Source organism: Malaclemys terrapin, chromosome 5, assembly GCF_027887155.1.
Source record: "Malaclemys terrapin pileata isolate rMalTer1 chromosome 5, rMalTer1.hap1, whole genome shotgun sequence".
Taxonomy (NCBI): Eukaryota; Metazoa; Chordata; order Testudines; family Emydidae; genus Malaclemys; species Malaclemys terrapin.
This window is the reverse complement of record NC_071509.1, coordinates 134,280,303-134,296,999: the sequence shown is the minus strand read 5'-3', so window position 1 is coordinate 134,296,999 and position 16,697 is coordinate 134,280,303. Positions and strand designations below refer to the sequence as shown.

Below are 16,697 nucleotides of genomic sequence, written 5' to 3'. Positions count from 1 at the left end.
ACTGCTCGGCCTGCGCTCCGGGCGGGGGGGGGGCTCTCGGCCTCAGCGCTCGATTGGCCTTCCTGGCCGGGAGAGGGGCGGGGCCGGGGTGGCTCTGCGCGCTCGCCCCTTTGTGGGCGTGGTCCCGCCCCTGGGCGGTGTGGGGATGGGGGCGGGGCCTGCCTGGCGGTCCAGGCTGGGGGTCCCCAGCAGAGAGGGACTGTGTGGGGGTGCCCGGGAGGGGGACAGGCTGGGGGTCCCCGGTAGGGAGGGACTGTGGGGGTTCCTGGGAGGGGGGCAGGGTGGGGGTCCAAAGCAGGGAGGGGCTGCGCAGGGGGGCAGGCTGGGGATCCCTAGCAGGGAGGGACTGGGGGGGGTGCCCGGGAGGGGGACAGGCTGGGGGTCCCTAGCAGGGAGGGGTTGCACCGGGGGCAGGGTGGGGGTCCCAAGCAGGGAGGGGTTGCACAGGGAGGCAGGGTGGGGGCCCCTGGCAGGGAGGGACTGTGTGGGGGTGCCCAGGAGGGGGACAGGCTGGGGGTCCCTAGCAGGGAGGGGTTGCACGGGGGTCCCAAGCAGGGAGGGGTTGCACGGGGGGCAGGGTGGGGGTCCCAAGCAGGGAGGGGTTGCACAGGGAGGCAGGGTGGGGGCCCCTGGCAGGGAGGGACTGTGTGGGGGTGCCCAGGAGGGGGACAGGCTGGGGGTCCCTAGCAGGGAGGGGTTGCACAGGGGTCCCAAGCAGGGAGGGGTTGCACGGGGGGCAGGGTGGGGGTCCCAAGCAGGGAGGGGTTGCACAGGGAGGCAGGGTGGGGGCCCCTGGCAGGGAGGGACTGTGTGGGGGTGCCCAGCATGCTGCTCTGCAGCCCCCCCTCTGCCCTTCCCAGTCCCTGCCACGGTGCCCCTCTCACTTTCTCACAAACGGGGTATTCCCACGTGAGCCCCATGGCTCAGTGCTGCCCTGGGCTGCTCCTCCCTGTCTGCAGCAGGCGACTAATTCTCAGACTCCCAGTGCTGGCCAGGGAGGAGCAGCAGTGAGGTGGACACTGCACACAGTACCGCCATGTGCGAACAGTCCCTGGGGGAATGGCAATAGGAACTGGGGCTGGAGCTATTCAGGGGAAGTCTATACTGCACCTGGCAGCAAGCCTCCCGCAGACTTGTGCTAGTGCTGTTCAAGCCAGCATGCGAAAAATAGTGGGGATGTGGCAGCTTGTGCTGTCTGAGGTCAGTGGCTAGCCGAGCCTCTGCTGCAGCCACAACAGCCACGCCACTATTTCTGGCATGCTAGCGGGAGTCTGTCTAGCTGGGCTGGGGACCCAATCCCAGCCAAGGGCTCAGGTGTTGCAGTGCTGGGTATAGAAACACCTAACTAAGCACCCTGCAGACTCCTCAGTCCCAAGTTAAGTGCTCAGTGCCCTGTACAGTGCATGGGGAGAGAAAGGGATTTCCAAAGGCCAGGACGTTAACTCGGGAGCAGCCTAAACTGGTCATTAGGAAATGCCAAGGAGAGGGGTGGGGCCTGAACCCTGCCTCTCAAGGAGAGTTGATGCTGTACCTGCCCGGAGTCACAGCTGTGAACCCTCTCCTGAAGTTAGGTGTGTCAGGTCAACCCTTTCTCACACACACACACACACACACACACAAAAAAAGGGGGGAGAGGTGGTGTCCTCTTATAACCTGTAGCTCAGTGGTTATTGCACTCACCTGGACTGTCAGAGAGACAGGGTAAGTCCCTGCTCTGCCATTCTCTTGCATGCCAGGTGGGTGCCATAACCGCCAGGCTATTGGGTATTATGGGCTGGGACTCTCTAAATCTCTCCTGTTGGTCATAGAATCTGAAATGTAGGGCTGGAAGGGACCTTGAGAGGTCATCGCTGTCAGCTCCCTGTGCTGGGGTAGGACCAAGTAAGCCCAGATGGTCTCTGACAGGTGTTTGTTCAATCTGTTCTTAAAACCCTCCAGTGATGGGATTCCACAATCTCCCTTGGAAGCCTGTTCCAGAGCTTAACTACTCTTAGAGTTAGGAAATTTTTCCTAACATCTAACCTAAATCTCCTTCCATTGAGTCAACAATGTGATGCAGTTGTTGAAAAGGCTAATATTCTCTGGTGTATTAACAGGAGTGTCAGACACAAGAGGTGATTGTCCTGTTCTAGTTGGCACTGGTGAGGCCTCAGCTGGAGTACCACATCCAATTCTGGGTGCCACGCTTCAGGAAATAGGTGGACAAATTGGAAAGAGTCCAGAGGAGAGCAACAAAAATGATAAAGGTTTAGAAAACCTGACCTATGTGGAAAGATTAAAAAAGCCGGGCCTGTTTAGTCTTGAGAAAAGACGACTGAAGGGGAACTGAAAACAGTTTTCAACTATGTTAAGAGCTGTTATAAAGAGGAAGCCATCAGTTGTTCTCCATATTGACTGAAGGTAAGCCTACCTATTTCCTGAAGCGTGGCACCCAGAATTGGATGCAGTACTCCAGCTGAGGCCTCACCAGTGCCAACTAGAGCGGGACAATCACCTCCTGTGTCTGACACTCCTGTTAATACACCAGAGAATGATATTAGCCTTTTCAACAACTGCATCACATTGTTGACTCATTCATATGTGATCCAGTATATCCCTAGATCATCCTTTTGAGCAGTCCTACCACCTAGCCAGTTATTCTCCATTTTGTAGTTGTGCATTTGATTTTTCCTTCTTAAGTACTTTGCACTTGTCTTTATTTAATTTTATCTTGTTGATTTCAGATCAATTCTCTAATTTGTCTGTTGTTTGGAATTCTAAATCTGTCTTCAAAGTTCTCCCAGCTTTGTGTTATCTGCATATTTTATAAGCATATTCTCCACTCCATTATCCAAGTAATTAATGAAAATATTAAATAGTATTCAACCCAGGACTGGCCCCTGTAGGATCCCACTAGATACACCCTCTTAGTTTGACAGTGAGCCACTGATAATTGCTCTTTCACCAGTTGCACACTCATAGTAATATTGTTAATAAACCCGTACTTCCTCGATAGGAACATTTAGAAACGGCGGCATTTCTAAAGCCTCCCTTTCCCCCGAGTCTTCTTTTGGAATCACCTTTTGTGGCAGCCTAGACGACACTGGCATTCACATTAATTCTGTGCAGTCGGTTGTTCTGATAGTGAAGTTATAATTTGCCAGACAGGAAGCCCATGGTTGCTCCAATGCCCCTAGTTTGCGGTTTGCAAATATGTCAATGGGGTGTTATCTGTAAAGACTGCAAATGAGGCTGCGTAAGATAATAATGAAACTTTTCTGTTACTGCCCAGACGAACGCTCGGAATTCCAATTGGAACAAATTGTATTTCCCGTCTTTTTTTTCAGATCTCTTTAAGCCCTGACTTGCATAAGCAGTAACTCACTCCCTGCCACCTTGCTCCTGAGCAAGAATAGCTCCCAATCCTTTGTTGCCGGCATCAATGTACACTCTAAAGGGCAGTTCATAATCTGGATATACCAGGATAGGTGGTTGCACTAGGGGAGATTTCAGTTCTTCAAATGCTGCACTATGCACTCCATTTTACCGGGGCAGCTTTAGAAATTTTCTTACCTCCGGAGTTTCTCTTAGCAGTTCATTCAATGGCAGAGCAACTTTAGCAAAGTGCTTAAGAAATCAACGGTGATAACTGACAGATCCCAAGAACGTCTTGTACTGTAGCAGCAGGTATTGGCCACTCCTCTACCACTTTCAGTTTCTCTGGATCAGTAGCCACTATATGTCCCAGATAGGTCAAATACCACATGCAAATATTGCAAATGTTTCTCAAAGGATTTTGAATATATAGTGATGTCGTCTAGATACAATAAAACAGTATCAGGGTTCTCAGAGCCCAGGCAACGCTCTACCAATCTCTGAAATGTCCCTGGAGCATTACATAACCCAATGACATTCTTGTAAATTCATAAAGTACCACGGGTGTTACAAAGGCAGTTTTTGTCTTCTGGCACCATGGGAATTCGCCAGTACACTTGCTACATCGATAGTAGGGAAGAAACTTGCTGACATTAATGCCAGTAAGGAATCATCAGTTCTAGGTAAGGGATAGGCATTTTATGGGTGACTTGGTTCACTTTTCAGGAATCTACACAAAAGTGCAGTTTCCTGTCTTTTGTCTTAACCAGCACAGTGGGCACAGCCCATAGACCGTGACCCTCTTTTGTTACATTAGCTTCCAACACCTCTTTTATCCTTTCCTACAGCAGCTGACCCAAAGCAGGAGCAATTGCTAAGTGGAGGATGTACTGTGGTGGGTGTGGTGTCCAGTATCTGGGTGGCACACCTGAAATCCACGGGATGTTGTGAGAAAGCTTTTTCATGTTTCTTAATCAACTGTACTACTCTGCAGATGCTGAAGGCATTCCCAAGTCTATTTTCTTGGTCCAGGCTTATGGGTCTATCCCACTATCCTGGATCACTGTCTGCAGGTGTCCCACTTCCCCCATCTGTTCCTCAGGCACCAAGGTGTCATCCCAACCTATGCACATCAGATGCCTGGCCACATCCCAGGCAAATGCCTTAATCCCCGCACTATTGGGCATAATTAATAGCAGATCAGGCAGTTAGGTGTCTAAATCCTGTTGTGGAGCTAACCCTGGGAATATAACATCACCCTTCCCTAACACCACCTGCCATTGTCTATGCCAATCACCCTTTTGGTTCATCTCCTGCAATGGACCACTGCTGGGCCCCTGTGCAGCACCGCTGATCCAGGGAGTGCGTGTTGCTGCGGCTGGACAGCAGGGGAAATGCACTGTGATCAGCCTGAGGGACTGTGTGGTGCTCAAAGGGGGCACGCGGCTATGACACCTTCACTGTACGTTGCCTGGTTTGCTGATGTCTGTGTTTTGTTTGCTCTTGGAACGCTCACTTTTATCTTTGGGGGTCTTTCCTTTGCATGCCGTGGTTTGCCAGCCTTTGAGAGGAGTAATAAACTGTCCTGCTGTGGGAGGAGCACAGGGCAGTGCTGAGTGCCAGTTACCTCCCCTCCCTGGGGACAAAGTGATCTGTAAGTGAATGTGTAACCACTGTTAAACTGACCCTTAACTTACTGCAGATGTAGGGTGACCAGAGAGCAAGGGTGAAAAATCGGGACACTGTTTTCAGGGTAGGGGGTATAGGTGCCTATATAAGACAAGGCCCCTAATACTGGGACGCCTGGTCACCCTATGTATATGTGCACCTGGGGTGAGTGTTGGTGCAGGGTCCAGCTTTCAGAAATGCCTGACGGTTGCCCTGAAATTCCCAATCCCGCAGTTGTGTTACCACCCAGGGATGGGAGCACCAGCACGTTTATTGCCCTGAAATGGCCTTTGGGGACCTCGCAGAGGGGAAGGCTCCTGTTCCATATCCTCATTTCTCACCTGTAGCTGCCAACAGCTTCCTGCCATCCCTGCGTGCTGTGAATCCCCCATAGAAATAAAGGCCTGGCCTGGATGAGGGAAGCCGGGAACAGCCAGCTCCACTGGCACGTCCCCTCACCCCCTTCGAAGGCATAGTCATCGCCACCACTTGGAGCTGAGGGATTCGGATGAAGCAGGACATCCACTATCCTTCTGTTACATGCAACAAAGCCAGCTGGCTAAATGTGTGTCCCGGCCTCAGGCGTTCCCTGGAGCGAGGGACTCTCAGGACGGCACTCGTGGGGAGCAGAACTACAGAACTGGCTGCACCGTGGCTCCTGGGTGTGTGGCTCTTGCCTGCACTTTTGGAGCTCTCTGCTCTACATTTAGGCCAATGTTGTAAAGCCTAAAGTTACACACCTGACACCAGATTGGAGGTAAACTGGCCAGGGACACACCCAAGGCTGCTGTGACTGACCCTGAGATCGTGGGAAGGGAAAACCTGAGCCTGACGCATCTCGGGGTGCATGCAAGGAGCTGTTGTGTCTCTGTATTGCTTCTGAACTCCTCCTGCAGCCTGCAGCATTTACTGTCTTTCCACTGGCTCCTCCATTCCCTTCCAACAGCTTGAATGTGACGCCATCCAGGGGTGGGGGTCTGAGAACACAGAGACAAAGCAAACGCGACTGCCCTGCTTTAGCCCTCGGATGATTGCTGAAGTCATTTCGCCCATCGTCAAGGTGTTCCGATAGCTTGGTATTTAAGCTGCCTGTTGGAAAAGAACGCTCGCTTATCTCTGCGTGTAACGCTCCCTGGGATCGAAAAGCTCAGGAACTTAGCAGCCCAAATATGAAGCAGCATGTTTTCCATGTGAGCTCAAGTCCTGGGACGAAGGCACTTAGCAGAAATGGCATTTATGAAAACAGAGAGAATATTTTCCTTTTCTTCTTGCTGTATCGCGGTGTGCCAGGCCCCCTAGTTCAGATAACCTTGTTTCCTGAGCACGCTGGCTTTGCGCTCTGACAGACACATTTACACTGCTTATCGGGGCTTTGGCTTTAACCCCGCCTTCCTGCCCCATATAAACAGAAGGGGGAAAGACGGGAGTTTCAGTTCTTCATCCAGGTGCCCCAGGAACTGAAGACCATCGCAGAATTAACTCTCTTGAAAAGCAGGCTCTCAATGGATTGGGCAAGTCCACTTGCTCTTCACCCTATAGCTTTCTACCAGCTGGTTGCGTTTCCATTTGCCGTTTCCTTTCACTATCTCTGCACCTCTGGGTCTCTCTCACTAAATGCCAGGTATGCGTTCATGTTTGCTTTAATTCCATGCTCATGACCTTTGGTGGTGTATTCTAATCTAAGTGCAGGTTTCACAGGTGAGGCAATTTTGCTAACCTCTTTCCTAGGGAAGGGGAATGGGCACAGCAAGGGTCTGGGAATCAAAACTCTCTGTATCTACTCATGATTGACCTTATCACAGCCTCTGTGTGCCTCGGTTTCACCCCATGTAATTAATGTTTGTCAAGTATTTTGAGATACGTCGATGAACAGCCCTGGAGAATCACAAAGTATCATTAAATGCCTAAAGACCTGCAAGCTACAGGAGATCCGCCTTGAAGATGCAGAGATTAAATGAATCCAAATCACAGGTCATGTTCCAAGGAATCAGTGAAGAACTTGTGACCCTCAAGTGGGATTTTCAAAGGCACCTAAGTGACTCAGAAGCACAAGTCTCCCTGATGTGCAGAGGGACTAGTGTTCCTGTTAGGTGATTTATAAAACCTCACCTCCGCAGTTGGGCATGAAGGCAGCAGTCACGGGTTATAATCTGAGGAAAGAGTGGGGAGAGGAAATCAATGCACCAAGTTCACTCAGGTCTTTTGGAGTTAACGGGACTTGCAGGTCAGTCAAGTGATACAATAACTCCTCGCTTAACGTTGTTCCTGAAAAATGTGACTTTAAGCGAAACGATGGTAAGCAAATCTAATTTCCCCATAAGAATTAATGTAAATATTGGGGGTTAGGTTCCAGGGAAATGTTTTTCATCAGACAAAAAACTATATATTATATAGATATACACACAGTATACATTTTAAACAAACAATTTAATACTGTTCACAGCTATGACGATTGTGAAGCTTGGTTGAGGTGGTGAAGTCAGAGGGTAGAAGAGGGAGGGATATTTCCCAGGGAATGCCTTGCTGCTAAATGATGAACTAGCATTCGGCTGAGCCCTCAACGGTTAACACGTTGTTAATGTAGCCTCTCACACAAGGCAGCACAAACACAGAGGGGAGACAGCATAGCAGACAGAGACACACACACACCAGAGATGCACACTGCCCCTTTAAGTAAGCTGATCCACTCTTAAGTGCATTGTCTTTTTAAGTGGATCAGGAAGTTGAGACAGCAGCTGCTGCCCCAAGCTCTCTCTGTCTCTCTCCCTCCGTGTCCCCTCCCTGCTCTATATGGAGAAGGGGTAAGCGGGGTGCAGCAGCAGGGGGGAGGGGGACACCTTAACATTAGCCACCCCCTTCCTCCCCTGCACAGCAAGCTGGAGTCTCGGGGAGAAGCTCCAAGGCAGAGGGCAGCACATGGCAGTGGGGGGAGGGACAGCTGAACTGCCGGCAATTGGTAGCCTGCTGGGTGGCTGCAGCACAGGGGAGCTGGTAGGGGGAGCTGATGGGGGGCTGCCGGTCTACCCTGGTTCCAAGCCCCCACCAGCGAGCTGCAATGGGCTGCTCTTCCTGCAAGCAGTGGACAAGGCAGGCAGCTGCCAAACGACGTTAGAAGGGAGCATTGCACAACTTTAAACGAGCTTGTTCCCTAATAGATCAGCAACGTAACAACGTTAACCGGGACGACTTTAAGTGAGGAATTACTGTACAATGAACCAAACAGAAAGCCAGCCGCTGGATTCAATGCACAAGCCTACATTTTCCGAGATGCCAAGCACCCCCTCTCCCACCAGCATGTGAGGGCAATGCAGGTCAACAGCACTTTTAGAAATCAAGTCACTTTGAGTTGGATGCCCAGGTTGGACAGTTTGGGCCAAAGCCTCCCCTGAGGATTTGCCAGCCTGGAGAACACATACAAGGTTCAAATCAGAGCGAGGACGTCACCGGAGCCCTTTCTGTGTATCTACCATGGAATACAGTCCTCTGGAATCTGCCTGGCTGGCTAGCAGGGCAAACTCACAAGTGGCACCTGTCTCATTGGGAGGTTAGAATGTGGCATCCTCCACCCTGTCAGTCACAGCAGCGATCAGGTTAGATGCGTATCTAGGCAGCACAGGTACCCGGCCTCTAAAGGGTGGAGGGACAGGAAAAGATGGGCAGCTAACGCAGAGAAAAGCATAAGACGATGCTGGTGGTAGGTGAGTCCCTGGAGATCAGAGAGCTGGCAATGCTCAGCGCCTTCGTGCTTGTGACGATCAGCAGCATGGTGCTCTGTTAGGGTTAGGAAACTACCCAGGGAGGCACAGCTTCAAGTGCCCTGATGGTTTCCCTCTGCCCCTGGGTGAGTGCCAAGCTCTGCCAGGAAGAGCGGAGCACAGCAGTGTGGGGAATGTCTCGCCTGCTGCCCAGGAGACATTGTCGGGTTCAGAGAAGAGTGTGTGGCCAAGACGGGTGATGTCAAACACAGCCGCACTGGCGTGGGGAACTAAGCCTCCATTGGCCCAGGGATGATGTTGTGGCAGGGCTGGCTAAAGAGCAGGGCTACGCTGGTGAGTTTGTGACGATTTAGAGACAAAATGTACTTAACCCTGAGAATCACCAGCTATTGCTGGCATTGAAGAGCATCCAAGGAGGGAACCCAGCAGGGCTTGGGTGGAGGCAGGGGAGAGGGCCTGGAGAAAACGCAGCACTTGGCCAGGTCTGCTTTGGGGTTGGTGCAGGGATGAGTCTGGAAATGAAGCAAGAGGAAGGCAGTGCCATGAGATGTCTGGTCCTCAGGGACCCTTTGTTAGACCACGGAAGCGGCACTGACGAGGGAGGATGGAGGGCAGTGGAAGGGGCAATCCGTACAAAGGCAAGAAGCTACAAGGGACGGCAAAGCCAGCCCAGGAGAGAATCGAGAGCCCCACCTCACCCGCAGGCTGTCTTAGTGCTGGGCAACGCCAAACCCACTGAACCTCCACGGCCTCAGAAAGCCTTTGCAAACATTTCTGATTTCTTCTAGGTACGCCTTGCTCCTGGTGGGAGGCTGCCTTCTCGCGTGTGCTTCCATGGGATGGTACGCCCTGCTGCTCTTCATCCCCACCTTCTGCTCCGTGGCCATTTTCCACTCAGTCGGCCCACTGCAGGTCCACACATGGGCATTCGTGCTCCAGATGTCCTGGCAGACTCTCTGCCACCTGGGCCTGCACTACAGAGAACATTATCTGCAAGGAGCCCCGTGCATCAGGTATCAGGCAGCAATGCACAAGCCCACCTGTTTCCTCAAATGACACAGTCTGGGCCAGATTTTGCATCAAGACTTGTCCAGATTTTTCTGGGCATAACCGAGAGCAGAATCTGTATGGTCCCTAGAGGCAGTCATACTCCCCTGAGGATTGTCCGTGTCCCTTAACACCATGCCCTCTCTTCTCACCTGAAATGCTATAGCAAGCTGTCCCGGTATTTCACAAAGCTTGTCTTCAGCATTCTAGGGAGAAGATTTCCCCCACCGTTTAACAGCCTGGTTCTTGCCTTTTCTGTCTCATGCTCAGCACCTTCCAGAGTCATTAAGGGCTAAAATCAGGTGGCCCCAACTTTTCCATATACCAGATGTGAAATGTTCATGACCTTTCCAGCATTTGCTCGCCAGGCCGGGCGCTCAGCGTCCCCCCAGGGCAGCACTGGAATCACTTCTCGTCCATCAGGATGTCAGTCTGCTCCCAGCCCTGTCCTGACTCAGCTGTCCCACTTGGGCATCCCACGCTCTGACTGCGCACTGGGTCCGGCCGGCTCCTCCAGGCAAGATGCAGGGACGGTGCCAGGCACGTTCAGGGGAACAGACGGAAGCAGAGCAGGCCCAGTGCAAATAACCAGGCAGTCACTAAGCATGCTGAGGCTTCAAGGTCCGGGTGTGTGGCGTGGGTATTGAGGTTGGTGCCACATGGCTGGCGGAGTCCATTGGTTTTTGCAGACATGCAGGAGCGGCGCCAGGGTTTTTGCCGCCCTAGGCGGCAGCGCTCCTCCTCTGAGCATTCGGCGGCGGGGGGTCCTTCCACTCCGCGTCTTCGGGGCACTTCGGTGGCGGATCCCGGAGCGAGTGAAGGACCCGCTGCCGAATTTCCACCGCGAGTGGCAAATGCCACCCCCCATATCCTGCCGCCCTAGGTGACCGCCTAGGGTTGCCTAGTGGAAGCGCCGGCCCTGCAGACATGTAGCAGGGTTGGCTCAGCCATCCATACAGCTGCGTAAGGCAGGAAAATGGGAGGGGCAGGGCAGTGGTTAGTGGCTGCGTATTAAGTCGTGTTTGCAGCACAGAGAGGGAGGCCGAGGCAGAGCTCCGCCCGCTATGACCTGATGTTTATACAGGCCGGGTCCAGCCCCATGCAGCCAGAATGCGCCTCAATCCACGTCAGCGCAGAAGGGGCTGAGGCTGCAGCTGCCCCCTGGCAGTAGCGGAGCTGGAACGGAACCATGTTCCGGCACTTTCGCAAGGTCATGCCGCATGGAGGAGGCCATGTCGCTCTCGGGCGCCCTCCGCACAGCGTGACCTCGCACGCAGCACCGCTACGAGTCCATTCAGGGCGACACCAGCCCTGGCGTGCACTACGGGACCCCGCTCACCGCCACTCCGCTTGCTCTCTCCCCCCGCTTGCAGGTTGACAATCGCCCTCTCGTCGCTCATGCTGCAGACGCAGAAGGTCACATCGCTGGCTCTGGATATCCACGAAGGGAAGGTGACTATGGCAGCTGAGTGGGGGGATGGGAGGGAGCCACTGCTGCGGGCGCTGCCTCTATGCAGCTACCTGCTCTTTTTCCCTGCCCTGCTGGGAGGCCCACTATGCTCCTTTCGGAGATTTCAGGACCAGATCCAGGACTCATGCGCTTCACGCCCCACACCTCCCTGGAAGGCTGCAGGCCAGAAATGCCTTCGTGCCCTGGCTCTGCACCTGCTGAGAACGGCTGTGAGGAGCTGCGTGGCCCCGCTGGCCCGCATGACGGACTGCACCGGCTTTGGCTGCGTGTTCGTCATGTGGCGTTCCGCCCTGCTCTTCAAACTGGCTTATTACTCCCAGTGGGTGCTCGACGAGGCTCTCCTCAGCGCAGCGGGCTTTGGGCTGGAGCTTGGCCACGCCCCCGGTGCAGAGGCTGCCTGCGGCGACCTTTCTGATGCAGACATATGGACCTTGGAGACCACCAACAGAATAGCCCTCTTCACCAGGACCTGGAACAAGAGCACTTCCCGGTGGCTGAGGAGACTCGTCTTCCAGCGCAGCCCGGCCCAGCCCCTCTTGGCCACCTTTGCCTTCTCGGCCTGGTGGCACGGGCTCCACCCAGGGCAAGTGTTTGGCTTCTTGTGCTGGGCAGCGATGGTGGAGGCCGATTACCGGATTCACCCTTTTCTCCGTTCACTTGCAAAGTCCTGGCACACCAAGGTGCTGTATCAGGCCCTGACCTGGGTCCAGACCCAGCTGATCATTGCATACATCACGGTTGCGGTGGAGATGAGGAGCTTCTCTGCGCTCTGGCTGCTGGGCGCCTCCTACAACAGCTTCTTCCCTCTCCTGTACGGTGTTTCACTGCTGTGGCTGGTCGCGAGAGCCAAAGAAAAATGTGTCTGACCCACACTATTCTCCCTCCCACACACACACTATTCACCAGGAGCCATAGAGCGTAGGAGAGATGGAGATTGCCCCCTTGGTAGGGAGAGGTTTTCTCTAGGTCTAGGTATGCCCCTAGTCCCCCCTAAACCCATCATCTCATCACATAAGATAGACTCTCACATTCTAAGGCCAGGAGGGACCATTAGATCATCCAGTCTGACCTGCTCCATAGCACACACCAGAGAACCTCACCCAGTGATTCCCACATCCGGCAAATAACCCAAGGTTGGATCAGAGTGTATCTTTTAGAAGAAGACATCCTGTCTTGCTTAAAGGGTCCAAGTGATGAAGAATTTATCATAGAATCATAGAATCTCAGGGTTGGAAGCGACCTCCGGAGGTCATCTAGTCCAACCCCCTGCTCAAAGCAGGACCAATCCCCAACTAAATCAAAGCATGTCCCTAGGTAATCTGTGACGTTGATCAGATACCCTGACTGTTAGATATTTGCATCTTATTTCCATTTTGAACTTTGTTGTCTTCACCTTCCAGCCACTGGCCCTTGCTAGAGGGGACAGATGGGGATTGGGGGAGGAGTGTCCATATTGTCCTTTCATTTGAACCAGTCCTCATATGGCAGGATTCAGTTTCATTTATGTGAGTGGAGCAGGTCTGCTAAATAGTTTGTGAAGAATGAAGTACCCCCAGGCCCGGGGTGTCTGAGCAAGGGGGCGTTATTAGCAGATAGGCCCTCCGAAAAAGACCCACTGATAACTTTGGGCACATCTACACTGCAAAAAACCACCCATGGCAGCGAGCCTCAGGTTCACGGGGCTTGTGCTATGGTGCTAAAAATAGCAGCGTAGCCGTTTCTGCTTGGGCTGGTGCCTGGGCTCTGAAACCGGGCAAAAGGGGTGGGTCTCAGACCCCGAGCTCCAGCCTGCGTGGGAACAACGACACAGTTATCTTTGCCACTGTAGCCTGATGCTGAGTCTGTATCCCCTGGCTCTGAGACTTACTGCTGCTGTTGGGCTTTTCTTGCAGCACAGACGTGTCCTTTATTTCTAGCTCCTGCCTAACTCGCCATGTGACCAGCAGAGCCCGCCCTTTTCAGCAAGAGATTCCAGTGTGGAGCAGTCCACATTCTGTCCTGGGCGCTAGCCATGAGTTCCCTGGGGCTGCACAATGTAACTGAGGGTGCAGGATGGCTGAGTGTCTAACTGCACCCCTTTTAGGGGTTCCTCTTAACAATACAAAACAGAACCTGCTCAAGTCCCAACCCAATAAACTGGGAAAATTAAGCTAGGGTGACCAGATGTCCCAATTTTATAGGGACAGTCCTGATTTTGGGGTCTTTTTCTTATATAGGCTCCTATTACTCCCCCCCACACACACACACCCCTGCCCCGATTTTTCACATTTGCTGTCTGGTCACTCTAAATTAAGCACCACTCCAGACTGACTCTAAGAGGCGATATTTTCCCTCTCACAAGCACCGAGTCTGTGTATTGCAAAGAAAACGTTCAATAAAAAGGGGAAAGGAACCCAGCGTTCATTTGGGAAAACACCACAACCATGATTCGAAAGTATGTGACCATGAGCCAACACCCACCCCAGAGTACATTGGGCCGTGTCCTTTGCCACAGTCTCTCCCCCTTGCAGTGTGAAAGTCAGAGGTACAAATGCTCCTTTAACCTGTCATTCCTCCCCCGCTCCCCCCCACGGCACCCCACTCACAGGTGCTGTCCTTGGTCAGCGAAGACCCAGAGTTCAGAGGTATGTTCACATGAATTCACCACCCACCCCTGGCCGGGTAGGAGTTGAGCCAAGTCTCAGCTGCTACACTCACCACTACAACTGGCTCACAGCTGCCACTGTTCACGGAGCTGTTAAACTCTGCCGCCGTTGGCCACGGCGCTATGGGTTGCTCCGCTGCCGTCATCCCTCTGCCACCACAGCGTCTCTGCTGCAACGTTACCTTCTGAGGTTCCACCACTTAACCCCCCTCTCAGAGATTTCAGAGGGCAGCAGGGAACCACACTGCTACGACAGGCTGCACAGTCTCGTTCACAGATCACTGAACAAAACAGGGAATCTCAGTTAAACCTACTCAGTTGTCTTTAAACAGTGGAGAGGAGAGAATCAAATGGTGGCCTGGCTTCCTTAAGTCAAGGCCCGCATCACCGACAGGAACATCTGTTGTTCCTACCTTCTCTTTCCTTTATTGGCACTTGGCATCCTGCTAAGTGAGCAAGATTCAAGTCAGGGTGATCCCTTCAATCAGGGCAGGCAAAGTACAGTTCTGTCCCCCTTTACACATACAATCAGGACAACAACATTTCATTGCCCCCGCACTCGAGTGACGGGTGAAACCCAACACCAGCCAAAAGTGATCACTTTGGCAAAGCAGCCCCATCGTGCTGCGCGCCTAGGTAGTGTGTCTATGCAAACGTGGGCTGTTCCTGAAGTCTTGTCCCTCAGCTCATCACTAGAGGTCAGGGGAGAGCTCATTCAGCCCCTGCTTACATTTAGATAAAGCAACGCTTTCTACTGCCATGTACCTGGTGTTGCACATGCTGCTTGATGACAATAAAGCCATTCTGGGGCAAGTGAAGGCTATTGATAAGAACCCCATGAACCATCAGATCCCACCTTCAGACGCTCCTTGCCATGATGCCTGTGGAGCCCAGCCAGGCAGGGCCGAGCTAGATCTGTCCCCCCACCCTCCTGTACCTCAGTAACTCCCCATTCCTGACACTCACTCACCCCACCTCAGTCCCCATTACACATGTGCTCATGTGCATTCCAGCCCCAGCCCTACACCTGCGTGTGTGTTTTGACAGGAGCTAGAGGACTCCTTAGCTGTCTGGCACAGGTGGCTCCAAGTCCCCGCTTGTCATGCTAGAGTTAAGGCCTAAATTAACAAGAGTAAGCAGCAATTTTGGGGTCCCAACTTGAGTTACTTTAAAGGGCCTGAGTTTCAGGAAGTGCTGAGCCCCCACCCTCTGAAAACCAGACCCCCAAACTTGAGGTACCTAAATCATTAGTCACTTAGACATATAGTGCTGGTCCTGCCATTGACCTGTTTGCCTGGTGCTAGTCCTGCTGTTGGCCCAGTTGACCCACGCTGGTCCTGCCATTGGCCTGTTTGCCCAGCGTTGGTCCTGACGTCAACCCAGTCTCCCCATGCTGGTCCTGCCATCAGCCCATTCATCCCTGCTGCTGGTCCTGTCATCGGCCTGTTTGCCAGGCCCGGGTCCTGCCGTCGGCCCCATCGCCTCGTGCTGGTCCTGCCGTCGGCCCAGTCATCCCATGCTGGTCCTGCTGTTGGCCTAATAGACCCCTGCTGGTTCTACTGTCAGCCTAATTGCCTCCCTCCTCACAGGATTGTAGCCCCTTGTCTCTAGGCGGTACCCCTCTGCTATGGTTGCTGGTCTAGGGACTCTAAGCCAATGGGGAGCAATGTACTCTAACCCCACAACTGCCCGGCTTCACAGGCCCACGTCGGTGGTGTTTGGGCCTTCTCCCCAGCAGTCGCCCAAGGAGCCCGCCCTGGCTCCCTCCTTCTCCACAGGGAGCCACCACGGGCCCCTCACAAGCTGCCTAGCCAGGGGTGGCAGGTTTGTAGAAATTTTGGTGGTGCCCAGAACCCGCACTCCCAAACCGCGCCCCCCCCAACCTGCCTAAGGCTCTGGGAGGGAGTTTGGGTGGAGGGAGGAGATCTGGGGTGCAGACCCTGGGCTGGGGCAGGGGATTGGGGTATAGGCTCTGGAAGGGAGTTTGGGTGCAGAAGGGGTGAGAGGTTGGGCTCTGGGAGGGGATCTGGGGTGCAGGCTCTGGGATGGAGTTTGGGTGCTGGATGCAGGCTCTGGGCTGGGGCAAGGGGTGGGAGTGCAGGAGGGGGTGAGGGGTGCAGGCTCTGGGATGGATTTGGGGATGGGAGGGGGTGCAGGGGTGAGGGCTGTGGGGTGGGGCTTGGGATGAGAGGTTTGTGGTGTTGGAGGGGCTCAGGGCTGGGGCAGAGGGTTAGGGTGTGGGGGGGTGAAGGCTCTGTCTGGGGCTGGGAATGGGAGGTTTGGAGCGTAGGAGGGGCTCAGGGCTGGGGCAGAGGGTTAGGGTGTGGTGGGTGAGGGCTCTGTCTGGGGCTGGGAATGGGAGGTTTGGAGCGTAGGAGGGGCTCAGGGCTGGGGCAGAGGGTTGGGGTGTGGGGGGGTGAGGGCTCTGTCTGGGGCCGGGAATGGGAGGTTTGGGGTGTGGGAGGGGCTCAGGGCTGGGGCAGAGGGTTGGGGTGTGGTGGGTGAGGGCTCTGTCTGGGGCTGGGAATGGGAGGTTTGGGGCGTGGGAGGGGCTCAGGGCTGGGGCAGAGGGTTGGGGTGGGGGGGGTGAAGGCTCTCTCTGGGGCTGGGAATGGGAGGTTTGGGGTGTAGGAGGGGCTCAGGGCTGGGGCAGAGGGTTAGGGTGTGGGGGGGTGAAGGCTCTGTCTGGGGCTGGGAATGGGAGGTTTGGGGTGTAGGAGGGACTCAGGGCTGGGGCAGAGGGTTGAGGGTGCGGTGGGGGTGAAAGCTCTGGCTGGGGGTGCAGGCTCTGGGGTGG

General features: G+C 54.1%; 1 protein-coding gene across 1 annotated transcript; it reads left to right on the top strand.

Annotated features, from left to right (window-relative positions):
* The first annotated feature begins 6,524 nt into the window (after positions 1-6,524).
* MBOAT4 (membrane bound O-acyltransferase domain containing 4) lies at positions 6,525-12,280 on the top strand. Its single transcript, XM_054031046.1, has 3 exons — positions 6,525-6,643; positions 9,527-9,751; positions 11,159-12,280. Exons 1-3 carry the CDS (start codon positions 6,525-6,527, stop codon positions 12,120-12,122), a joined length of 1,308 nt encoding a protein of 435 aa, XP_053887021.1. The 3' UTR covers positions 12,123-12,280.
* The last annotated feature ends 4,417 nt before the right edge of the window (positions 12,281-16,697 follow it).